This window comes from Halictus rubicundus, chromosome 1 (genome assembly GCF_050948215.1).
Source record: "Halictus rubicundus isolate RS-2024b chromosome 1, iyHalRubi1_principal, whole genome shotgun sequence".
Lineage (NCBI taxonomy): Eukaryota > Metazoa > Arthropoda > Insecta > Hymenoptera > Halictidae > Halictus > Halictus rubicundus.
Window position 1 is genome coordinate 10895691 of NC_135149.1, and position 27274 is coordinate 10922964.

Sequence of the window (27274 nt, forward strand, 5' to 3'; positions counted from 1 at the left end):
GCAGGATGGCTCGGGACAAAGGAAACGGTTCCCGCGAGTAACTGGCAGCCAGCTGCTAGCTCGGTGTTTCCCTTAACCGGCGCGGTCCCCGCTTTGTGCGACAGACAGCGCGCGATTAATTGTTCGTCGAACTTTAATGAACGTAACCATCGCGCTAATAAGATATCTGCCGCGAACGCCTCGGCTACGAAACATAGAAAGCGCGCGCTCGCAGAACATCGCTCTCTCTCTCTCTCTCTCTCTCTCTCTTTCTCTCTCTCTCCACCTCTCTCCTTATCCAAAGGCAATTGGAAGTTCTGCAATTGACCCGGCTATATTTGCCGTTTCGGTATAATTAGTTGCCAGTAATTAGACATGCCTCGGCGGAACTTCGCCCGACCGGGCAAATATTTAAACGCTTGGAGACACTCTCTCTCGCTCCCTTGAATTCGAACCGGCGTCGGGAACGAGGCCCTAAAAGTGAACGAGAAGCGAGAAAAGAAGGAGTCCGTGAGGAGTGAGTTTAGTCTGTTTCGTAGCTTTCATTCGTTCCTGGAGTGACGAGACCGATCGACGTGCGGCCGGCTGAAGCGCGAAGAAACGAGAACGGCTGACGGAAAATAACAACCGGTCGTTGCGCTTCAACCCAATTAGCCGAGCCCTAGTCGTCTACGCCAATTTACCATTTCCGGAAGAGCTAGCGAGCGAGACATTGTCCTTCATTAAACTGCGATTCACCTGACTGAATATGCATCCCCGTCTAATTCCTCCAGCCTGCGGGGCCCGAGCACGGCCCGACGGTTTGCTCTCGTTATCGCGACGGGTGACTCGTGTTTCATGGATTCTTCCCTCGGTTTCTTAGATCACCGCTATTACTGTTACAACTGAGAGAAGACGTTTTCAGTAAGCCCTCTTCCGCACGGGATAGCTTCTACTGCGATGGCAAGTTCTGTTCTACTTAGATGAAATACATTACCGAGCTCATGAACGTTACTGTTGTTATGGGTGCTGATTGTGTGTAGTTTACGCAGGGATGCTCTGATGATTTTGCGATACGTTATTGAGGAACCTCCAACACGTGTCAACACTCGATCATTATTACGAAGTTGTCAACCCTCGAATTCCTGCGAATTCTAGGTCCATGCCGGAGTAATTCCTGACTCGCGATATTTCAGTAGAGATATGTTTCGATATAAGGCGATGGCTCGGGACCGGGTTCCGTCGTATTTCGGATGAAGAAGAAGAAGAAGAGGGAGTAGCGATTTTCTTATTTCGGAATAAACAGCGTCGTCTTATATCGAAAGAAAATTATACATTTCGTGGGATCCTTGACTCGTGGGTCCTACGAACTGTAGATCTTAAGGAGTGCGTGTCTATGTTATCGGTATGAATGAAGGCGTGAAGAGTCGTGCGAGAGGTCGAGGAGCGAGTTTAGAGAGAGCGAGTTTAGAGTGAGAAAGCGATCGAGCGAGTTCATGTTGTATAATTTTGTTTTCTTAACCTTATATATTCTACATCATTAAATATTATTGCTTTCATTTTCGTCTTTGAAAGAAAACTCCCTGTGCACCAAAGATCCCTACAATTTTGACAGTCGCTCGAGCTTATCCGCACCGCTACGGGTCACGAATGACCCCGGTATATACGGAGGATTAATTGTTAAAGCTAGGACACTTTGCAAATTAGTTACTTAGACTTCTTAACATTATTCATGAATTCCTCCGTTTAACCCAGACCGAAGTCAGCTTAAAAGGCACACGTGGAATATTTTTGCACAACATGTTGAAAGATCGGAGATGGAGTAGCTTCTCTACAACTTCACCAAGAGAATGGTCAAAATAGGGGTTAAAAGCAAACTACAATTTAATGTAAAAGCCACAAATTCTGGGAGAAAAATCTGAACTTCCAACTAACGTATATCCAATTCAGAATCTATGAACAATTTTCGACAATTTGCAAAGTGCATGAAACCCACCCCCAACATTTGGCGATAATTTCCACCCGTACATCAAAGCCCGCTAAGAACGTACACGGCGATTATTTTTCCGAGCGATACGTAGTAGTTTCATTAAAATGGCGGGGGAGTAGGATGACAGCCCTTGTCAGAGACACGTGCGCGTGTATCACACACGACCGCGAACACGTGTACTTGTTCTAGCCAGCAACCAGGCGTCGCGCAGGTACGGGCAGGACTTGTCGGACGGGTGTATGGGAGCGCTCGTGCTTGTGCTCGTCTTCCTGTGTACGTATCAACCGGCGCGCCCAATAAATCCACGGTTTAATTAAACTAAGTTTAAACGGATCCCACCCTCTCCTGCCTCCCCCCCCCCCACTTTCGTTCTGCCCGTCCGCGAACCGGTTATATGTATTACGTTCCTGTTCCGGCGCTAAATCAATTATCGGAGTTACCGGGCGCACGCGGAACGCCGCCTCGAATATTGCAACCGTCGTCCCCTACCCCCTTCATTTGCCCTGGTTTTTATTCGCGGCCGATCCGGATAGACGAATTTTTTAATTTGCCGAACGGCACGCCGATCGATCGACATGGCCCGCTTGTATTCGCGAGTTTTGTCGCGCGTCGACGTGTTTCCCTTTCGGGTCGATTCTTTCAACCAGCTACCCTGTCATGTCGTCGATGCGAGCTCTGTTTCGCGTTGTTTTATCGTTGCCATGATTACCAGTCGGCTAACGCATCGATTTGCAAAATGCAGATATTGGCATTGACCGCCCCCCGCCCCCCGTTTGCAATTTTTTAGCATTCCATTACTTACCTTTTGCTGACGTTTTTTTATCGGTTTCTGGGCTTTGAAAAATTCCACGGAAATTCTCGTATACTCTTCGGTGTTTGTAGAGTATTTTCCAATAATTCTCATTGCTGTACATTGGCTCGATTTTGTTGGAACGAGTCGTATTGTAAACAAGATTGCGACAAATATCACGGAAGTGTTGTCGGTTCGCTCCGAGTCAAACGGAAATATTACTTCTCCGTGATCAATATGCGATCCGTGATAAAACATTGACTGGGAAGATTGACTTCTTCCGCTCTGGCAGCGAGTAATTAACGTCAAAGTATTACCGATGACTCGCGGAAGAAATTGCGAGGCTGTCAACGCGAGCGTGCAATTGGAAACTACGTGGCGATTCGTCAAAATATAATCGCAAACGGGAAAACGGGAAAATGCCCGATTGCATTACAAGTGTGTCGAGACTTTTCGTTTTTTGTAATGATGTGGCAATATATTCTAAATGAAAAATATGCCGCCGTCCATTAGCTGGCGCGGTAATGTTACAGGATATTGGAAAATCATTACGAATATAAATGAAATAATATAGATATCCGATTTCCCACGAAATTAATTGATTCCGGGAGAGAATAATGAATTACCAACGACTCCCTTCCGAACTGACAGAGATCATTTCTCTTGGACACATTCACGAGGCATCGAAGCTTACAGTTCGATGCATCTCAAAATCACCTGCAATTTACAGATCCACGGATTAATGACGTTTCGTTTTATCGGGCAAAATGAGATTCCTCTTTGGATATAGAATTTCGTACAAAGAATACTATCCAGAGGATGCCAGACTGTGACTCGCAGTTTAATTAACGAGTAATAAGATCAAAGGATTAATTAGGAATCCTGCAGAGTTTGACTGGAACAATTGAATGACAATACTCGCGACGTGCACCCGGAATTCGGTTGCGACGATGTCCCCGGGTACAACGTTTAAGCCTAAGCCGTTGCAACTATTTCCGGCGGAACACGCGATGGGAAGGGCTCGATTAAACAGATCACTTCCGGTACAATCGACCATGATGTTGCACGTGCCCTAGCAAACGAGATGCGATTGTGCATCTATTTTTCTTCGGCCCCCAGAACCAGGGGAGCAGTGATCTAGTACAGTGCAACAGTTTCCAGCTGAATTTTAAGAAGGCCATACATCAGCGCATCAAACCTCCTGCATTATTCAGGCTAATGCATTCCCCTAATAACAGACGAATGGATTCTTCTCCGTTATTTGCAGCGTTACCAACACTTTACCCACCACGGTAAGGCAAGAAACAACACAGAACGAGACCCTCGTAAATCGCATTCGCTCCCCTATAATGCGAAAAACTGCATGTCCGTCGCTTTGCCGTGATACGACGTGAAAGCAGCTATTCACAATTTTTATTACAAAGCATTGAAGTCATTTAGGTACCTGTCACACAAGAAATGCTGTCTAGAAGACTAAAAATGACCTGCACTGAGTGCTCGATGCTTCTAGTGTTAATATTCACGTTAACCGAAGCGTTGCAAACTTTTTTCTTAAAATATAATGAAGTCTTCGTTCTTGGTTAAACTTCACCTCCGGAAACCAGAAATTTTAAACTTTTTTTAGTGCAATCCTGTAGATTTCGGCGAGAAAATGCCGAAAATCCAAGTTTCAATCCTAGGAGATCACTAGTTAAAAAGTTTTGCGTGTGTAAATATATGCAATTTTCAGCGTTTTCGACAGGTAAGGGCGCCGCCATGTTGGTATGTAGTGGCGGTCGCGCGTCTTTTAACGAGCGGAGCCGCTGAATGGCACCACATGCGCGCGGTCATTTTTATTTTCATAGCGATAATATTAAAGCATGTTGTATGTCCTCATTTTTCCCGCAACAGCTGCTCCCAAAAATTATTCTCAAATTGGATGGTTTATAACATTTCATTCGACACTGGAAGTTTTTTAAGCTAAATGTCTGTCCGACAATAATTTTAGTTGTATTAATTTAAACCGCAAGAGGAACGCGAATTACATTAACAGCAGGAAATAAATACAAAACGAAATTTCGCGGCGAGCAAACGTAATTTAATTCGTCCCTTCTACTTTGCCAAATTAGAGAAGACCTCCGCGCGCGAATCTCGGCGAAATTTCGACCAGCATCCCTTGCAAAACTCTCCGAGCCCTCTAACTCGAATTCTTCCGTGGCAAACATTTCAATCGGAGGACTCTCTAATGAACCAGCATTCCTAAGAACTCATTCGGCGTTTTAGACTTCTCTTCGGTGGTTGTGTCTCTGAGAGAGGGTGCCGGTCGAAAAAGAGGGATCGCGGTGAGACACACACACACACACACACACACAGAGAGAGAGAGAGAGAGAGAGAGAGAGAGAGAGAGAGAGGGCGTCAAAGTGCGAAAGGCTAAAGAAGCTCTGTAGGCAGAGAGCGAGGCTATCGAAGCGTTAAATTACACAGTTGCTGTCGAAACAGCGAGAGAACACTCTCGCTAATTAAATGTTACAACATCACCCGATCGGCGGTGGATATCCGCGAGACTCTTCGTTCTGAATCGAGCCGTATGTCAAAGTGAGGGCAGTTAATGTCAACCGGTTTCTCGCTAACGGCTGTTCGATGGACAAACAATTCTAAAACGCTGAAAATCGAACCAATCCATTTCCCGAACGCCACCCCCCCCCCCCCCCTCCCGGCCGCCGGCTCTCGGCCAACATTTATCCTTTGATCTTTGTCAGCTGTCTACCGGTGCACTCGCGTACCCGACAGTCTGCATATTCGCCGGCTCGTTTGCACCGTGTACGCACGTTTCTTCGTGTACAGAGTGCAAGAAATGTCAATGATTCTGGATCTTCTCTAGATTAACGGATATTTGTAAAAACTTCTTGCACAATTGTTTATAACTAGCCTGAAAATCGCCAGCGTCAACTTGCTTAAACGATCCTCTCTCTAGATGTATCACCAGACCGCAAACATCTTGAGTTTTGAAATTTACAGTTACTTTATTGTTATTTTATTTGTTCCTATTTTATAGGAATCGGCTGGAGCGTCTGATCATAAACTGTTGATTCTACGTTTTCCAAGTATAAATGCTTGAGAACCTGTGGAAAAATCATTTCTCTGACTACACCATCATAGCATTCCGTGTATCAGTATAAACAATTTTTTCATCTGTTCCTATTGTATAGGAACGGAGCGTCTGATCACGATCTACCGATTTTACCTTTTGTAACAACTTGCTCTGGCGAATTTCTGAATCCGATTTTCTCGAAAATGAGATCTCGTGTGAGCAAATTTTATGCTATATAATCATCCTCTGTGTCGTGATAGCAAGCACCCTGTGTATCGTTTCGAAACAGTTATTTTCGGATGGAAGCCGAGGTTTCATGTATCCCTGCGAGTAACGCGAAAGAGAATAATAGACCAAGAGTTGATTATCCGTTGTACTAGTCTTTCCGAGATCTGGCTCGCTCGTGTAAACGTATATACTGGCTTGAATAATTCCCAATCGAGTCTAATATTGTTAATACTATTGTCGATCGAAGGCAAACACCCGGGAAATCATAGTTAACCGCAGAGTTGTATGAATAATCTCGCGATCGACCGGGAAGTTTGCTACAGCTTATTATTATTCTTCGGGAATTGTGTATCGCGGATTATCCGGGGTAATTCTGTCCGACGAAAAGTATTTGTCCTGAAACTGCGGCCGGCATTAACGAGCTCGAATAAATGATTCCCAGGGTTTCCGAATGCTATCCACCGGGGTAGCGAGCGTTAAAAGCGACACGAGCGCCGAAGTAATCGTATAGTTATATGCCACCGAGTATTAGCATACGCATAAACCGTATCAATATGCATAATGGCTAGTTTTCGGGGATGGGAGGGGGGTGGCTACGGTCCGCGTAATGTTTACTTATCGCTACGTGCTCCCATATTGTCGCGAAAACCCGGCCCCATATACGACCAGCGTCCCACGGTGCGTTTTCACGGATTTCGCGGCTGATACCCGTGAAATATTAATGGAACGCCGAATTACCGGATATAAAGAGGACAGGTGGACAGTGTATCGAGTGAGAGTAATTAATTTTTCATTGACGGAAAAGAGAGAGAAAGATAGGGTAGCATGGACTCTCCGTGGAAGCAGCCTATAGTCGGCCGGATCGCTCGCCCACAAAATGATCACGCGAGTCGCTGATGACCGACGGATTGTTCACGTTTCAATAAATTTTATTGTCTCCGTGAAAATACAACTACCATCGCATCGATGCACCCGACCGGTAGCCCGAATTCCATGCGTGTCTTTGCTGCTTTCTACGCGAATCTGTATTTTCGCACGGCGCAAGTGGATTTTTATTGATTCTCGTTCATCCCTAATTTCTTTTTAACTAAATTTGTGCCTTAGTCTTCAATCTTCGTTCATCCCTCATTTAAAAAATTTAATTTCTCCCTTGGTGTCCAATCGATATTGTAAAATTATACCGACATCCACAATGAAAATATATATATATAATTGCAAAAGTGAAAATACGTGATATTAAATTAGTAAGATGCAGGGGAAAAACAATCGTAGAATTTTTCATGTCGATACAAGAGCTTGTCCGACGAATTTCACGGTTGTTCTACTGAAAATTTATTGGGGTAAGTCGGAGAGTAATGGCCCATTAATTTAAGAACATACCCGTGAACTATAAATTGATTCCATATCTAGAATCGAAATATATATTTCTCAAAGTAAAAACACGCGATACTGTGTCAGGGTAAATGAAAAAAAAATACTCGAAGACTATTCTGCAAGAATACGTAAGCTCTCGTTTGACAAATTTCAGGCTTGTACTACTGAAAATTGGTTACAGTAAGTCGAGAAGTAATAGCCCAATATTTGAAGGACAAAGTGCACTGTAAATTCAGACTATACGTACAATAACAATATATATCTGTTACAATAAAACAAATAATGTTACAGCATTGAGATAAAGTAAACAAATTCATGTTTTCTCAGAAAACAAGTAAAATTGCATCCTATTGGACTGCGGTTTTTATGCATTTATGACAACAACAAACAGGCCTAATACAAAAGTTAAAAAACATTACATGAATTTAAAGATATTTAATCAAAAGGGGAATTAAATTTTCATTTATCTTCGGTTTCATACAATTGCCATAGACAACTTTTATTTTGCATAAGGATCCGCAGTTCACGTCCTATGCACGACAACTCGGGTCGTTCAATGTAACCTAACCCAATCCCATATGTTCAGCATATCATAACCCCAACTATGCTATTGGCCTGTGTAATTCTTGAGAACGATTTGTTTCATAACTTCCTTTGAACTGGACGCAAGAAACCATGAAAATATCAACGTGAACAGAGCGACTCGCTTGAGAAATGGTTGGTTGGCTGGTTCAACAGTATCCCGAAAAAATCTCAGTGAAATACAGCAACGCGAGCCATCGATGAACTCGAGGCTCTATTCGGTCTTCGAAAAAGATGCCCTGGACACGGTTCTCGAAGTAGCTCCCGTCGAACTCTAACAATGAAAGTTAGCCGGGGCGAAGTGGCCTCTCTCCCGCGGATCGATATCAGTGGCCAGGAATCGAGTTGTCTTGCTGGTTGCGGGGGCGGTAAATCGACAGACAGCCGCACGAAATACCGTCCCGGCGGTATCACGTGTCCACGTTGAGTCTACTTTAACGCGTCGGTGAGCGCCTATCGGTCCGCCGGCAAGAAAGACAGTCCTTAAATCTCTTCTACGATTCCCCAACCCCCTCGGTTTCACCCTCGAATTCGCCAGGATTCACTCTGTGCGCCGAGTGTGACCGGCGTTTTGTAGTGTGCGTCAAGAGCTTGCCGGGCATCGTTCTCTTGCCATGTATACGTCTTCGTGTGTGTGTGTGTGTGCGTGTGTCGTCGGTCTTGGTCGCGCGAGGGCTGCCTTTAATTGCCAGATAGTAGCCCGTAACGGCGGAAGGAGCTAGCACCGGCTAGACGGAGGATTGGCAGGGGTTGGCAGCGTGACTGCTCCCTCGCTGCCGGCAAATGAACCGATCAAGCATACTCGGCCAAGTGGTTACAGAGGGTATCGAGCCCCTTTCCATCCCCTCTTTGGTACCAGCACGCCCCATAAACGTGCCGGATGTAAGAAAAGTAACTTAACAGTTGAGTTGCCGAGCAAAGGTGACTACAGCGGATCATTGATTATCTAAACCGAACAGGCACATCTATATCGTTTGAATAATAGAGTCACAGTAGCATTCCGAGTATAGGTTCCTCGAAGAATCGAAATCGATACTACAGTTTTCAAGCCCTACATGAAGCTAATAAGCGACGATAAAATCGTCCTTTTATTTTCGCGTTCGCACACGCCGAAGAATTATTATCGTCATGTTTCTCTTCGATCACGCACTGTGTCTGATCTCTTTATTGACCGTCCCCGTTTCTCATTCCCCTAAAATCATCGATTCTGCCGTACCAGGTCACTCTAATTAATAGCCCACCGTTCACTGTACAGATTAATAGTCTACTCGTGGAAAAACCGTGGCACCCATTGCAACAATGCCCTGTTGTTTTCTAAAACCACCAGAAATGTTTACTAACGAACACAGGGAAAATATATACAATAGATGTATTTTTGCGCGGGGGTCCCAGAATTTTCGATTTATCATAAACACATTTTTTTCGTTCACTTACCACTCTGTCTCCGAGATGCTTGACGTAGCAATTCAGTTCCGCTGTTTGTCCTACTATGGCAGTGACATTTCGAGGAGCGATGTCATCGAAAGCTGGTTTGTTCAAAGGACTGGTCGGCTTGCTGCCGGCGACCACGCTGGCCAGGCTGGATCCACCTGGAAAATAAAGGAAAATCGATTAGAACGATCAATTAGAAAGACTTTCGTCATCGAAAGATTTTCTGATTGCAGACAAAATTAAAAGTGAAGAAAATTCCGGAATCTAAAAAATCCTAGCAGGTACCAACAAAAGTAAAACCATAATAATTTCTATACTGCTCCCAGGATTGTAGAAAACGAATCCAGTGGAAATAACGTCAGGTAAATTAAAATATTCCGAGGAGGAAAGGTGGACATAAACGTAAAGGTGAGTCTATTGTTGTCAGGCGGCTCTATTGTGGAGCCGATTCTTCTAACAAGGAATTATGAGAACAGGACAACCACCTTCAAAGTCACGGAATGAATATGGAAACTCTTCGAGGATTACCTTCGAACGAGGTTATGCAGTGCGAGAACGCGCACGCGTGGCAACATCAAAAGTTCCGACTCGAGTGGACTGGAAGTTGCCAGTTTCTGTGCGCCGTAGACACAGGTAATTCTAATAAGTACTTGATTAAGGGAGAACTTCCTCGCAATAGTAATGCGTCGCTGCTATTATGCATGGTCGTCGTGGCACAATCACGGCTAACGTTCGTGGAATACCGTGTTAGTTGCGCCCGGGGAACAGCCGCCCCCTTCTTTGATCCCCCGTTAATGCAAATAGTTGGCGAACTAATAATTCGGGGAACGTGGCGCGCCTCTGAGCCAACCTCGACCGTTGTTTTCGCCCCCTTGAACCCCATTGACCCTCGAGAACGAACTATGGGGAGGCTCGAACGCTCCGCTATGGGGGGGGGGGGGGGGATTTCTGTTCCCATTGATACCGCCACCCTGCGAACCCAAATTGTCCTTCGCCACTTAGTGTTACCTTACTGAACGACTTAGGAACACTTTGCCCAAAATTTTTCGAAAAAATGTGTGCACAAGATCGGTAAAGTAGTTTACTGTGATTAAAAAAGGAGTGCTACTTAAACACAACTCTCGGAAAGAAAATAATTATTTACGATTAGGGGAGACCGGGGAAAGTTGATGTAGAGAAAGTAGGGATGACCGGAGCAAGTGGATACGTTTTGCATTTATCAAATAAATAATTTGTAACGTATTGTGTACGTGTTTTTTTCATGCCTACAATATTCACGCAAAAATTGTAGAAATTAAAAACTGGAAAGTGTATAAAATTCCCTTACTTCGAGTCGATATGCTTCAATATTGTATTCTATTTCCTTTGAACTTCCAAGAAACTTATTTATATTAATTCTGGGCTGCTGAATTTTTGTGTCAGACCACTGCGAGTCTGATTGAATCGTTGCTTTCTAGAAATTGGCGAACGACCATGACCATGAATGGACTACGTTCGTCGGTGAGTTAATTTCACGACGGCGCGTTCGTTATCGGCTGCCAATCCCTTTGACGAGCTCCTTCGAAGCGCATATGTCGGTATCGGCTATCGTCCGACGATTCCCAACAATTTCGCATGTACCTCGTAACAATTTCAATTTCTGGACCGCCGAAATCCCATTTTCCCCGGCATACAATAGGAAATTTTATCGAACGCCGCTCTGTTTCACTGTTCTCCCCCCCCCCCCCCTCTCTCGACCTCGCAGTGGCAATCGGCCTCCACACGGGCTCGTCCCCGTTTTTCCCCCATTTTCCACCCACTCTCGCAGGATCATGTTAATGGCGACTCTCTCGTCTCTGCGATCCACGAAATCCTGGTTAATGGCAAATCGAGTGATTCATAGGAATCTGCGGCCGTTCCGGAAGAATACTCTTTACCGGGAAACCTTCCTTTTACAGCCTCATCCGAGCTCAACCGGCTCGTTCCATCACCCCTAAAACTCTATTACGTGGATCGCACGATTCTTTAAATAAGAACCAGTTTTCGATCGTTTCCCTCCCTCCGGAAATTTTTAAACAATTATCGACCGTTCTAGTGTACCATATTCGAAGGCCTAGCGAACAGCCATGCATGATTATTTATATAAGAATTACTTTCCTTACACTAGAATTTTTGAAATCACTATTGCTTCCCATTCTTGAGGGTTCAATGAACAGCGAACCACTTTTCTTACATTATGCTAGAATTCTGTTTTTACAATTTTATTACTAGAGTTCAATGTTATGGAACTCGTATGATACTTCGAATTAAAATCACTTGTATTGCTCTAAAACCTTTCGAATAATTATTCATTATATCAAGTACCATACGTAAGGGTCTAGTGAATGGGAAACTATTGTTGTTACATTTTAAGGGATGATTTCATCGTACACAGTATAGTACATCGGCTGATCCGTGTAATTGCTGCCGAATGTGGTCCAATTAAATATTAAAACAATTAATTTTTATATGAAAAAGAAAGAATTGAATTATATAATTTTGGTAATAAGCGACTGGATAACTTTTTTTTAACAACTCTATATATAAAAAGCAATTTTCCCATGAATTAATTCCGTTCAACTAATTTGTACATACGCCATACATTCGAGGACTGTTAACACGATATTGTACTCTGCTGTGCAATACAAAAATCTGCGATTTCCTGGAAAAACCAAGAAACAGCGAAGACCGATCGTTTATTCGAAAGAAGAGTCGCCCGAAACGGAACGAGAATTCGCCAGGAAAATCGAGGGGTCAATCGGATTGCTCTTGACAGGGACTACTTCGCTGGATTGTCAATACGTCGTAGCTTGACGGATAACGTTCAGACGTGTCTGAACAATTTTCGGAAAAGAGGAGTTTTATGGCCATGCCGGTCCGAACGGTCTGCGCAGGTATCCCATATAAACAGGAATGGTTTTCCGGCTCGTCTGCGGGAATTGTCGTGAACTTCCGGATAGAGAACCGTGGGTGTGTGTGTGTAGGGCGCAACTCTCGGAAGCGATACGAAAAAATATTCTATACGCGCTCCTCGCGGTACGTTTATTCAAATTTATTCAAATTTGAATTTACGGCCACGGTATCTGCCGCGCGGCGCATGTACCGACGCGGAGTCGATTTAAATACGAGTTCGAAATCCCGGAGCATTTTCTCGCTGCTTTCCTCGCGATAAACACTTGTTAATGCGAGGAGATACATCAAATTTTTCCATAATGTACCTCCGTTGATATTTTTCTTCTTCGTCCGAAATACGACGTAAACCGGTCCCGAGCCATCGTCTTGTATCGAATGAAAACGTTAGTGCAATATCGTGAGTCAGAAATGACTCCGGTATAGGCCTAGAACTCGCAGGAGTCCGAGGGTTAAAACTCAATCGCCTAACCAAGGAACAAAATTAACCATCTCTCATTTTTATAGAGTGATTCACGGAGAAAAAAATTTAGCGCGTAATGAGAATCTTCACTGGAAGTTTTTAACAATTTTAATCATTCATGAACATCAATGAGATTGTAATTTACTAGAAAATATAAGAGCGTGATACAATACTGAAAGTGTGTGTGTGTATTAAAAACAAGAAAGGGTTCAAACGATTTTAGTCGTCGTCTAAATAACTGTTGAAGTTTGAGATGTTACTGGATATGGAAGACTGAAAACCATTTTCAGGGACAGGCATCGAAGCAACCTCGGAGTGTTCTGCAATCTGGTCCGTGGCGGACCTACACATTTTATAAAGCGGCGCAAACAGAGCGAGCTAGCAACTCTAACGAGAACTATTTTAAACAAACGTCCCTCCGGGGCGGGCAGCCGCAATCCCTTCCGCTCTTGGTGATTCTCCAAATTTCGTACCTTCGAGTCGCGGCACGTACGTTCAGTTATTTGATCTGCCCCTTAGATTCCAAGTTGGCCGAAAGCACGGCCAGCGATACCTTCCTAGAAGGACAAAGAAAGAGAGGACCAGGAAGAGAGAGAGAGGGAGAGAAAGAGAGAGAGAAAAACTAGGAAGGTTGTCTCTATCGTTTACCGTGGTCCGTGAATTTCGCGGCGAGAACGAGGGCCGAGAAATAAAAAGAGGTCTCGGAATAATCAAAGGAACAGCAGCGACCGGCCGCGTGTCGCGAACGAGAAGCAAGCAGGAAAGCAAGAAAGAAAGTCGGAGAGCAGCAAAAACTCGGGTTGAAATAACGGCGTAACGCCAGGAAACGTATTTCTTGCTGACACGCGAGGCGGAGCCACGGATTCGCGGGTTCTCTGATTTACACGCGCGGGATATAATTTCACCGGAATGCATCAGCCAGATAAGGGATCATAATTGAACCCTTGAACCCTTGAACCCCTCCCCCCCCCCTCCACCCCAGAACTGTTCCTCTGTAATAGAAATTGCTACGTTGCACCGTCAAAGGTTTCGTTGCTCTCGGTGCTCGCTACACGATGCTCGCTACTTCCGTGGATTCGTGGAAGTATAAAAATGCATGTCGCGATCAAAGCAAGAAAGAACGAATCTGGAGCCCGATAAGCATTAACGCCCGCAATTCGAAGTGCTTCCGGGAGATTATTCCGGCTCGTAGACTTCCCTGCGATCGTGATAAGAAGCAACGAGGAAATAGGCGAGGGAAATAAGAAAACAGCGAAATATTATATGCCGGTTTCGTGAATTCGTATTTTAGGGGCTTCTAGATTAACCCGGGGAATTAAAGCGCACTGCCAACTGCATTAAGCGGTCTTTGATTATTATCGTCAGCCTTTCTGCGGAGAGGAAATCGATTTTTGAAGCGCTCTTGCACAAATATTGATGTTTGCGCGCTTTCCACCACGGATGGTGATTCTATTCAAAAACGTATTCAAAAACGATTCGAGAAGGGAGAATATAATTTTTTCGATAGGTATCTCGTTCTCGAGAAAATCGAGTTTAAAGATTGATTAGGTTCGCGTGCCTCGGTATACGCAGAAAGTAGAATTGGTCGGTCATGGTCAGACGCGTGAGACGTATACTCGATTTACTCGGGAACAAGGCGTCAAACGAAAAAAATGTTATTCATTTTTTCCGACTTGTTTCTGCACGTAGAATCACCGCTCGTTCGCTTGTACCATTATTCCAGAACACCCTTATAAATTTCTCTTCTGTTCCGTCTTCAACGGAATTTCTAAAGTGCCTTTCCTTGGCATTCTCTTCGAAACGGCTCATTAAGGTTCCTTCATTTCAAACTAGCTACAATTTCGGAACAACCTTTTTAATGCGATGGACGATGTGTCCATTCTTTAACTATGCTCCGTCTTCCAATAGAATTTTCAAGATTCTTTTTCCTTACATTCGTTGACACGGTTTATTAGGCTCTTTCAATTGAAACTAGTTTACAAATACAAAATAATCGTTTTAGTGCAGCAAGACAATATCCATTCTTCAAATGGATGTTGCCCCCTTAATAGCACTAGGTCTTATTATCTAGACAATTAATTTTCCAAATCAATGCCGTCGAACCAACCGGCAATAAAACCATTAGTACATTTGCTCACAATAGGACATTGGGCCTGTCCTCAGCGACCCAAAGTTTATGACGGTTCGCCGACTCACGTCCACTTCGGTCGCCTGCTCGGGGTAATGTACCTACATGTGTATACATTTTCGCGTTTCCTTCTCCATGTAGCCACTCAGCCTATAAAATCCAGTTTTTCAAATAAGTTAGTCAGTTAGCACCGTCTCTACCACACACGTGCTTATTAACACCGTTTTCTATCTCGGTCTTTCGAGTTTCGTCAGGACAAGTAGAAAACATTCGTATCGTGAATAGCAATAACAATCGTTTCGTAACTACGTGTTTGTGAATAGTGTAAAATACAATGGTTTCTCTATATCTGTCGCCAACTCCTTGATGATAAACGTCGCGCAATTATTCCCACTACCTCGAGGTATACCCCGTGAGGGGCCGCGAAGCTCAAGAGGCCTCGAACGCCGAGGAGTGTAAACATAACACGACTCGGATATGTCTCCTGGACGATATACGACGCTGACAAGACCCGTGTTGACATATACCGAGAATTCACTGTACTTGTCTGCTGTCCATTTCTCTTCCTCGTCCTCGTTCATAACACGTAACGCTGTTTTATGTAATTTAATTAAAAAGTATTTCATAATTGTACTCCAATTGCAATTACGTATTACATTGAAATTTAACTGAACGAAGATCTGAATTATAAATTACAATATGACTGAGATACTTTGTAATTATAAGTCCCGGAGTAATTCAATTGTAATTATGCACCACTCTGCTTAGAACCCGGATAGATTCCATAGAGTCGCGATATTTCGGTATCAGTAGCTCCATCGAGCCAGCTACACCTTCTCTTGTATCGAATCGAGGAGGGCAACGGTCCAGTCACAGCAGCAACGAAACGGATCACAGATCATGGGGTTAATTCCAATCTTTGCGTTCCAGCTGCCGAAGTTTAACAGTTCCACAGCAGATTTTCGCAGTCGTATCGGACGTTGCTCTAATAAAGAAACACTTTCGATCATTTGACGTCGTCTTAACGGCGTCTGGTAGCAGGCGGCAATCGAACGAACGGGCACGCTTACGAAATGTCCCCATTGTTATCCTGTTCTTGTTTCGCGGGCGGAGTTTTCCAAGCAGTTCCTGTAGTTCCCATTCGACGGGCCGGTAGTTGGCTCGGAACTACGACCTCGATTCTTTCCAAGTGAATCGTATCGTCGATTTCAACGTTGAATCCAGTTCGACCGACCGACGATGGGTCCGATACTCCTCTCGGCCGTTTAATTCCATAACGTTCGTAGATCGCGATTCACGTTCGAGAAGCAACCTTCACTATTTACGCTATAGCTGAGCCCCCCCCCCCGAATTCTTTCAATACCACTAGCGTCCAGATTAATTATTTCCAATTTCGAATATAATCGAAAGGGGAAACCTCGTTCGGAGCCGAACCATTAAAGTTATTCGAGTAATTCGCGAACGGCGAATTTTCTCTCTGATAGCAGCTCGTTTCCCGGCTAATTTATCGTATTCCATTTATTGTTTAAAGGAAATAGAGACGATGGTGATTAAATATTGGCTAGGTTTCATTAATTCACCACCTGATTGCTCCGAGGACAATGAGAGAGAGAGAGAGAGAAAACGCTCTTTTGCCACTCTATTTTCCTAATCGCGCTCTGGTACGAGCCTCGTCCGACAGAACGCTAGGGCATTCGAGCTAGAAGATTTTATTTCGTTCGGCCGGAAAACACCGAATTCTAATTAGTCAATTAAAATATTCAGCGGCTGCGACGCGGAGGCTTTGCCGAACGCGATCTAATTGAACCTGACCCGTGGATGTGCGAACCGTTTCGAGGTTTTATAATCGTAGACCATTCGGCGAATCTAAAAACGCAGAGCTGTTTAAAAATTTGTAGTAATGCGTGAGCCGCTGATTTTCCAGCGGATTCAGTGAAGATATAACACACATTCGTTCGTAGTTCTTTCGATTGAATTGTTAAGAAAATTTATTTTAACTGGACAAAGTTAAGCACGAATTAAAGATGTTGATGATAAAATGTACATAAACTCGAAAGCTGGTTAATTGTTTTGCCTGTGAATGGCTCACATTGACTCTCATCAATTCCACCTTGGATAACAATAATCTTTCGTAAAAATGGTGATTAGGAGATTTGAATATCGCGATATCAGATGATGCTTCATTTGGTAAATTCAATACCAAGTAAAACTGTTTCGTTTCCAGTTTCTTTACACGGTAAAATGTTGTTGTTGTCGAATAAGAGGACTCCAATTATATTCGTGATTTTATTCGGCGCCGCAAATAAGAAATAAGAAAAACGAAAAGATCTTTAATCATGCGGAAATTATAAAACAAACACTGACAATTTCATTTAGCTCCTGTTTCGAACAATCGGACGATTTTTATTTTGCATAAAGATCCGCGGAGGGCGGGGGGTACAGTTATTGTAACCGTTACGGAACCCATTAAGCAGCGCCATGGGGCTCGAGATGAGCAGCGCAGCGGAAGCGACACAATCGAATGCGGCCATTATCTGCGGCAAGCAAACAGCGAGCGGACGTCTAAACAACTGAAGCCACAGAATCTCGAGTAGTTGTCGAAACTCTGATCAAAATCAGAGAACGACGAGAAGGTTCTTGACCAGAAAGCTCGGCTCGTGAACCATCCGCTCTGTGTTCCGCGCAATTGTCCAGGGGAGAGAGAGAAAGAGAGAGAGAGAGAGAGAGAGAGAGAGAGAGAGAGAGAGAGAGAGAGAGAGAGAGGAGAGTTTACATCGCAACGAGACTGGGCTTGGGGTGTCCTATCAATAGCGAAGCCGCGCCAGGGCGAACTGCTAAATAACTCAGCAGTTTCGCGAAAGGGGAAAGAGAGAGGGAGAGAGGGAGAGAGAGAGAGAGAGAGAGAGAGAGAGAGAGAGAGAGAGAGAGAGAGAGAGAGAGAGAGAGAGAGATGGTCGACCAGATTGCAGGTCGAGGAAAGTTGCGGGAGCGGAGGGATCACGATAACCGAGCGAGGTGGCTCGTTACTGGTCCCGAAACCCCACCAGCGTTGGGACATGAGCATATTCTATTAGCATGGTGGTTCACACGGTTCCGCCGACCCCGTAAATAGAGTCGGTAAACAGATTTGCACTGCGACGCCGTCGACAGGGGCCATCGGAGCTCGCGAAACTGTCGCGTTCGCCAATTTCATCAGCGCCGGCTGCGAAACGGGCTGCGTCGACGAAAGATTGCGACCGGGCCCCTCCTGACGTTACACGAGAAAAATATGCCATCGGAATGCTTGGGACGTCATACAGCTGTTCGCACCATGAATCACAGGTAAGCTGAAACGTACCGTAACGTTGCTACGGTGGGAAAGTGTTCGATGAAAATTGTTAACGTGATGCCTGATTTGCATACATATTAAAAACAGTGGGCAGGCTTGCGTGGACCAGCAAGAAACAAAATGAAAGGTGCTCGGTGGTTACTGGGGACGATGGTGAAATGGAGTATTGACAGGGACGAGGTGTACAGAGTAGGTACTGGGACTCAGACTGGGTGGATGGTACACGCGGAAATGAGGTAATTTTATAGGAATATGTACAAGGCAGAAGATACGAATAATATTTTTTAGGTTGACGCTATATATTGGAGAAAATTGAGAATGAAAGTTAGTCGGGCTCTCGCGGCCCTAGTTAGGAGAACTAGAATTGGTCGGCCATTGATCGTGCCCGCAGCAATTTCTGGAAAAGTAGTTTAGGAAATCATAGTAGAGGCTTCGCCCTATAAAATGAGCCCAGATAGATTTCTGTGCGATTTTTTCTCCGTGGAACTACAGCATCTTTAACATCATTAAGTTATAACCAACGACTAAGTGGTCCCTCAAATTTTATCGCGTGTACATGTCCGAATCGGTGACGAATCGGAAAAGTTGGGCAAAAATCTAGCTCCGGATGTGACAGTGGAGTTTCACCCTATAAAATGAGCCCAGATCGATTACCGTGCGATTTTTTTTTTCGCGGAGTTACAGTAGCTTAGCCACAAACGGTACAGCAGCAGGGCACAAATAGCAGCGTATTCTTGCGAATCCAGTAGAGGAAGAGCGTCGCTTAAAAGAATTGAAAGACGGTTCGAAACAGGTTCGCGGATTCCAAGCGACGCCGCAGCGGAAGTAGTTTAGGAAGTTATTAAATCTTGAGTCTGAGGGGTCCCGGCTCCCCACCGGCAGCCAAAGTTCCCGATGCACGGCTACATGTTTCACGCGAGCGTACGCGCAACTATTTGGAATATTTGCGAACTGGCGCGTACCGCGAGGATCAGCTGGCCACCGGTGGGAAAGTTTCTCAACAGAGAAACTTCAAGATTCCGTTCGGCAATAACGCCGGTTCTCTCTTTCCCGTTGCGCAGAGGCCAAGAATCGAAGGGAACCTCGGAGAGAGAGAGAGAGAGAGAGAGAGAGAGAGAGAGAGAGAGAGAGAGAGAGAGCCAAGAGATGCGCATTAATCACGACGATTGTCCCTGGCCGAGAGGTAATTGCTTTTGCATTAATTACTCGCTAACAAAGTGCAGCTTCGTGATAATTGCTCGGGCACACCGACGCGACGGCCCCGAGAACGAATTTCTTTCCGAAAATTGCGTGCGAAATAATTGCGCGCCGCGGCTCGCAATCACACTGATTCCGTCTTGTTACTATGCTATACCCGCTGGAATGTCCGACCGGAATTGTACCTTGCTTCAAAGATCGGCGAACTCGTTATCTGGATAAAGACTTTACAATTAGAATAACGAAGAAGAGGCGGAGAACCAGTCGCCCACTTTTCATTGTATAAACATGGGAATTACAATCTCTTAAGTGAAATAATACCTCTTGCTTCGGTCGCGAAATTCTACTCGTTTAATGGCGCTCTGTTTTACACATTCGTCGGCCGCATTACCTGAGAATTCGCACGGCTAAAAATTGTTGCATTCCTCGCCTTAAAACTTCGATTTTTGGCATTTTCTCGTCAAGGTGTGCAGGGTTATATAGTAAAAAGTTAAAAATTTCTGGGTTTCCAAGGTGAAGTTTAACCACCTCTGCGACATTCAATAAAATTAATGTAAATTAATTTGTAATTATTCAACGAATCAGAAGTGTGTGACAAAAATTTGCTATTTGCTATTCAACTGGGGTGTGCATAAAATCTTAACGGCATGTTGAAAGTAGGTATCTAGGTGCTCGAGTATTGGCAGAAGCGTTACGGGAACGAAAAAATATTTAATCAACACGGGTGCAGGCGAGGGTCACTAATAAAATTGCGGACTCCCGCAAGTTCTTTGATCATCGGGTGCCGCCGTGCGGGCTCGGTCCCATAAGAAAGGCATTCTATGGCCGTTGAACCGGTGTCGATGATCAAAGTTGCCACGTAAGAGTAACCAAGTTTATGATACAGGCACGCCGCTAATGCACACGGTGTCCCAAGTACAGATTAAACTTTTCGAAGCCCATTAGTGTGCACCGAGGGACGCCGATAGCTCGTTGGCGAAGTCAGCGGTTAAATTCACGGACGTCCGGGTCTCGTGAGGATCTTCAAAACGCTCCCAAGTATAGCTGGGACCTTTGGTATTGGAATGCCCCTGCAAATGCATAGGTGCACGCTTCGGAAGACCAGACGAAAGTGATCGAAAGCTACCGGAAGGGTTAACGGTCTCCATCAGGGACTGCTCGGTCTAAAATAGCTGGGCATCGATCATTTACCGGAGAACCGTGAACCTCGCACGTTCACCTAAGTCTGCATACTATACCCGGTGATCTGCACATGGTTCTGGGGCCGTAGACAATCAATTTTTAGCACTGGGGATTTTTTAATCTTTCCTGAAGACTATAGAAGACCGATTTCTTCCCGATTTTTTTCCCTCAGAATTTTTTCTCGACCGGAAACGTCTTGATTCGCGAGTGCCCGAATATCGTGTTTCATCCTCGAGATTATTACACCTCGAGGACCCGTTGGATCAATTGCTTCGGGGTCGTCCGTTCGTTTGCTACGTCGCCGAGCAGCTTGGCATTTTGACAAACCCTGTGTACATTGCAAAACATTGACACCGTTTTTCAGAGGCAAGGAGCTACTCGCGGGACGAGTACACTATTGTCCCCGGTATTTGTTCTTCATCAGAGCCCGAGGAGGAAGTCGAAGTCGCGGGACGAAGGATCTCTGGAATCAGGCTTGACCCGACTCCAGTCCAGGAAATTGCCACTCAGAAAGTTACGTAACCGACGGGATTACAAAACTTATTGCACCGAGCAGCGAAGAGAAAGCGTCATCGAGCGGCGTCGCGGCGCCGTATTCCCGACGACTCCAGCGTCATTCTTCATCGAAACCACGTTACACGCTTAGTTTCTCAACTGGGAGCCCGTTGAGACTCAATATCAATCGCAAAAATTACCGCAAAATCTATTTGGACAGCTCCGTATAGACAACGTGTCTGTATGAAGAGGAAGTGGTTCGCTCAAATTCACAATCAATCACTCTTAATAATTGCAACTTCGTTACGGAACTTCTAAATCACATTCTTCGCATGAAACAGCGTTGATTTACGCAACAGACAATTTTTATCGGTCCGTTTTACAAACAGTATTGCCCAGAACGATCCCGGGGAATAATCGGCAAAATTTACAGTGAAAATTTCGGCGATTCCTTAGAAGTACATACCTACCTCGGGAGAAGTACGACGCCGCTGGTAAAGTTATGCGGTCGAAGTTCTTTCTTCTGCGTGGAAGTCGCAAAAGTTACGTGTCCGAGAAGGCAAGAAAAGTTGGAGCCATCGAACCGGCTTATTACCGATTTATCATTGGGGGAAATTAGAACAGAAGGTTCGCTCGAAATCGGCCTCTCTCTCTCTCTCTCTCTCTCTCTCTCTCTCTAAAGTTCCCAGCCTCTCTCGGAACAAGGGAGAACGCGCGTTCGTTGGCCGGCTTACAAAACTTCCAACATCGCGAGCTATTACTCCGATGAAGGATGACGACTGCTTCTCCGGGCCAGACACGGTCGTTTGTTATTTACTGACCATTACGCTTCGACGTGATCGAAGTCTTCGGTCGGGAAACGAATTGTACAGCGTTGCTCGAGCGGCCTCTGCATGTGTGTGTGTATGTGTGTATGTTTGTCGAATTTATGCGATTATCGCTCGAAAATAATCCCGGGACACGAAAGTTCCGCGAAACTCGGCCGCATTCGTCGTAGCTGCGATGAAGCCTCGGTTGAAAACGACGGGTTGACGCGTGCGAAACTTTCTTCCTCCGCGATTGTGTCCCGCATATTCGAAACAGCCGGAGTTTTCCAATTAATAGCCAGGATTGCATGGACAATCAGCCACGGACGTCCGTTTTCCCTCGGGGCCGAAGCAAACAGGCACAATGTACCAGTATTTAATGGCTCGTGAGATCCTTTAACACTTTGACTGGCATTGCAGACGTATATGCCTGTTACTGTATATTTTTATCAAATTTGAACGGAAATTATTAGTGAAATGTATTCAGCAAACCAAACTCTGTTGGAATTGCTATAATAAATCTTGTCTTTTCTGTTCTTGTACCACTGTATGGGCTGTTCTGATTTTGTGCTATGGTGCTAACAGAGGAATACGAAATGGTGATGACTAGCAGATTTTATTTATTCATGATAAAAATGGCTGGGTTTAACAACAAATTGTGCAGACACTCGAAGAACTGAAAAATATTATTCCATTTTCTTCAATTCATTAAAGATAACAATAAAAGGAACATATTTTCATATGATGGAATCAAAATAGCCATGAATATTGATGATTATACAATGATTATCTTAAATAAAGTACGTTTTGGTTAAACATCGTTCGAGTGTTCCAGTTTCGATGATTAAAATTAGAAACCACTATCGGAGGATCAGAAAAATACCGAGCATGGAAATACCAACGAATTAGCGCCGTTGGCGATATATTGCAGGCATACCGGGCCAATTAAAATAGCAATCAAATATGAATCCAGTCACGCGATGGATCTTCATGTATTCAAGTGCAATTCGCATTAATCCGAATGAATTATTAAATACGCACACACTGTTGGCTGGCTTACTGCGGCACGAATAAACGCGCATGAATATCACAGCTGCGGAGGAGTTGGCCACACGAAATAAAGGCTATTTGGAGGCGTGCGCGCAACGCATTATAGCGGCCGACTCTGCACACCGTAATTTTCATTGCAACTCTTAAGAGTCTCCGCGAACGCATTGATATTGCGCTATAACCCACGGGTTCAGCGACCGATTCAATTTTCCACTCGGGTGTTACACCCTGAATTCCCCGAGCTATACCGGATCATATTCACTTCGACACCACAGCATTTCCCGAATCACGTGAACACGACAGCATTCGCGAATCACATCCGCTTGGATACGAAAGGCCCAAAAATGCATTACTCATCAATAAAACTAGCTATAAGTATGGGAACATTCCCAGGACAGTCAATCTTGGCTGAACCTCCGTGTTGTAACCCTGTTTTAATAAATCTATATTTTTTTGTTAAGTGAAGAACGGAATAAAGAGCGGGGTAACTCCCACTCTCCTCTTTTTTTAAAAAGTGTTTTACCCAGTTTACGTTACGCGGGCGTCGGTCCATTTTTACAATTTTATAATCGATCATGTTCAGGAGGTTTATTTATTAAGTTTTTTGAAGATATTTTTGGCGATACTTATTGTGGACACATTAGTCTTTCTGTTGATCCATATACAACAGAAGTTGATTCCATTTAATCGCTAGAGACTAATTAATCGTCTCTGATGTTGAGAACCATTATCCATTATTTCTTAAAATATATTTTCGAAGGCACTTCGAACCATTCGATCAAGAGATGTCGACTTCCGAGTCCAGATTGTGATTTCCAGTGAACAGACTGTCAATTGACTGCGGACGTTGATGCAAAATAAGAATCGTCTAAATTCCAAGGAACTGGTATCAAGCAGAAATTTCATTCCTCTTTAATACCTTCAAAAAACTACAAACAATCCATTGACACTCTCGAATTCTTTCGATCTTTGTACTCTTCCGAATTTCGCCTACCCATCTTTGTCAGAAATGCCTACAAATTCGTAGTCTACTGACAAATAACGCGTCGAACAGTCGCGAACGAGCCCGGCACACGGGTCCCCAGAGTCTTAATAGATCGTCGTCGGGTTATCCGATACTTGGACCTTAGAAACTCGGACGGAGGCATCGAAGCCGTCGAAGTCGGGCCGAGTTTCGTCGCGGCCATTAACACCGTCGACTACGGAACTTCCGGTTCGTCTGGCCAGATCAGGAAGTTAAATACGCGGATAATAAAAGTTTCGCGGGAACGCAGACACTCCCGAGGCCACCGAAAATGAACTCGATGGGGGCAGAATCAGGTGGCGGTGTGCGCGCGAGGGGCGGGGGGAACGGGGATCGGTGCAAGCTACCAACTCTATGGCGAGGTCAGTATATCTCGGAGGGAAACTTACTTTCCCGGGGCATTCTTCTCGTACCTATCGTTCCCGGTTCTCTTTCTTTTTTCGCCGTTCACCGGGCTCCTTGCGCTTTCCCCACACGACTTCCGCCATGGACGGAAGAGTTGCAGGAGGCGCGAAGCCCCGTTAAAGCCTTCGCTTTAAAGCTTCGCAACTTCGCCAGAAAGTTCACCGCTCCCCTCCCCCCTCCCTCTCCCATTCCACCCGAGCACCGCGCGTCGAACTATCGGTAAAACCTCGCCGCAGTATAAGCTCGACCTTTCCGATATTATTATTGCCCTGGGCGAACCTTGTACTTTCCGCGTCCTCGTTTTTCTTTCACCGATTCTTTCTCGTTTTACTTTTCACTTACTTTCGACCCGCAGGACACGTACCCGCCTCCGGTCCCCGGAAACGCGGCGAAAAAAAGAAGGGGAAATTTTCTGTATTTTTGTCTTTCTTTTGTAAGATTCGGAAAAGCAGATTCGTATATTCGTTCGATATAAGGCGACGATTCGGGACCGGCTTTCGTCGTATTTCGGAGGAAGAAGAAAGGGGGGGGTAGCAATTTTCTTATTTCGAATTTCGAATTATTTCGACGGTCGAATTTATCCCCACTGCGACGGTTCACGAATAACTCCGGGCATAGCACAGGGTTAAAAGGAAGTTTAGGCCTCACAGTTTTCACGAGAGACGGTATTCTTATTTTGAAGGTAAGCAACGTTGTAAAACGGCGAGGGCATGAGCCACGAATTAATCAGCGATTTATGCTGGCTACGCTGGTTCACCGCGGAACCAACGCCCCGTGTGCAATCCGCCGTCCTCGCTGCTATGTATTTCCATATGGCAGAGTTAGCGGTTCATAATGTCGGGGAATTGTAAATTGAAGCATTCGGAGAGAGCTCCGGTCTAGCCAGGATGGGTCCTGATTCTCCATTTAATCCGTGACTCACTGGCTTCCTGTCTGCGCAACCCTTATTGATCCTTTTACCGACGACGATGCTCACTGGACGATAGCGCGAGCTTAACAGATGCTGTACAAACAAAATAGAGGTACAAGAGAGTTTCTGTGCAATCTGATTTTGGTGCGTGCAGGTTCCTCGTTACGCAAAATAAAAATCTTCTTCTGTTGCAGAATGCAGGGGCTATTTAATTTAAATTTGATTTAATTTAAACGCGTTCGATCTGCAGACGAGTGGATTTCACAAATAATTTGTCAGAATCAGTTTGTAAAATTTTTCTAAATGGCGGATCACACTCAAAACCTCAATAAACACAATTCGTTACGTCAAACGCCAGCTCGCTAGAAGTGCCATCAAATTTCGAGCTTTCTCTCGCTGCAGTGTTTGTGTTGCTCCTATTAAACACAGGTTACATTAGAGCCTAACTGCCGTGTTTTACACGGTGCTTGGCCACGCTTTCCATCGAATCAAAAAGTTGGTCGGAACAGAATGAACAGAGAAAGAGAAAGAGAGAGGGGGAAAGAGGGAAAGAGAGAAAGAGAGGGAGGCAGAGAACGGGTGAGTGGACATTCAATTTAAAAGCGCCGCACGATTAAAACGCATTGTTTCCGCGCCGCATCGAACGCAACCCGGCCCCGTTGAAAATGAACGCGGTCTCCCGGGCATCGTACGCTATGCACGATCCACACGTATGCATCCGGCCGCGCGGATAATGGCCCGAAGGTACATAGCACGAGCGGTTCGAGAAATAGAAGAACAAATACCGTGGAACACGTAAACGATACACATTACGCTCCTACGTGACTGAGCTACGACCCATAGGAAATTCCGCAGACAGAGACATTTATGGGATCGACCGGCTGATACGAATGTCACGCGAATCGCTACCACCGTGCAGAGTCATCCTGCCACATTTATTTCCGCTTTGTAGCGTGACAACGCTGACCAATTTCTATCTCACCGTTTGCGACACTCGGTCTCTGCTATATTAGCTCCGCGTCAGCATCCGTTCGATGAAGATTCATCATTTTCAACTCGTCCACTTCCATCCGATCACCAATGAAACGAACGCGTTATTTTCTTTATTATTTACGGAAAGCATTACTTTAAGACTAAAAACTACCGAACCATAAACGAGACTTATATTCCTTTATAATAACATGATTTAAGTTATTCAGATTTCCTAGGATTTTTATGATAAAATTTACTTGAATACTAAGGTATAAGTATACTTAGATAGTATAGGTATACTAAATGAAAAGGGCATCGGTGAGTGCAAAGGGTTATATTATTTTCAAACGACAGACAACCTGTTTTATGGTAACAATATTCTGTCTGACAAGAAAGACCACCGGGATAAAGTGGGCTTCGATACGGGAAAATCATTTTACTTTTAAAGGAAACTTAGTTCTTATTAGTGCACTTAATCTGGGTACGTCTGTCCGGAGAATTAATTCTTGAATTTTCATCTGGGCAAGTTTGGAACTGCAGACGAGAGCGGTGCTTCTTGCCTCGAAACATTCAGAAAATGTTTTATACTTCGGGTGCGCGAGTCAGGAAGTTTTAAAGGAAATCCCCCCTTCTTGCACTAAAAATTCTCAAGAAATAATTTTTGTTTCCATCTGCCGAATTTAAACGAGAATTTTCTCTTCAGAGGATTTTCAGCGCGTGAAAAGTAGTTCCCCGGGTTTATGGTTTATTATTTCTCGTAGCTGGGAAATTATCTAAATTTTAGATCTTGTTCCAGCTCGTTCCGATAGGAATTTGCTGGGAATATCAGAGATCTTTGATTTCAAGAAATATCACCGAACGACGAGGATAAATTCCAATATCTCCGAACGCTGTTAATGAAATGTCGAACAAGGGAAATCGGTTTTCTATTTAAGAGAATGACAACGAGTTTCTTTCCCTCCC

The 27274-nt window shown here is 44.6% G+C and overlaps 1 protein-coding gene across 2 annotated transcripts in view; it reads right to left on the bottom strand.

Moving 5' to 3' along the window:
* LOC143354055 (zwei Ig domain protein zig-8) overlaps nt 1–27274 on the bottom strand; it is a 219827-nt gene that overhangs the window by 107883 nt on the left and 84670 nt on the right. For both annotated transcript variants that reach the window (XM_076787786.1, XM_076787776.1), the window contains exon 3: nt 9427–9581. In XM_076787786.1, the coding sequence (XP_076643901.1) occupies nt 9427–9581 (155 nt within the window). The remainder of the gene's footprint in view (nt 1–9426; nt 9582–27274) is intronic.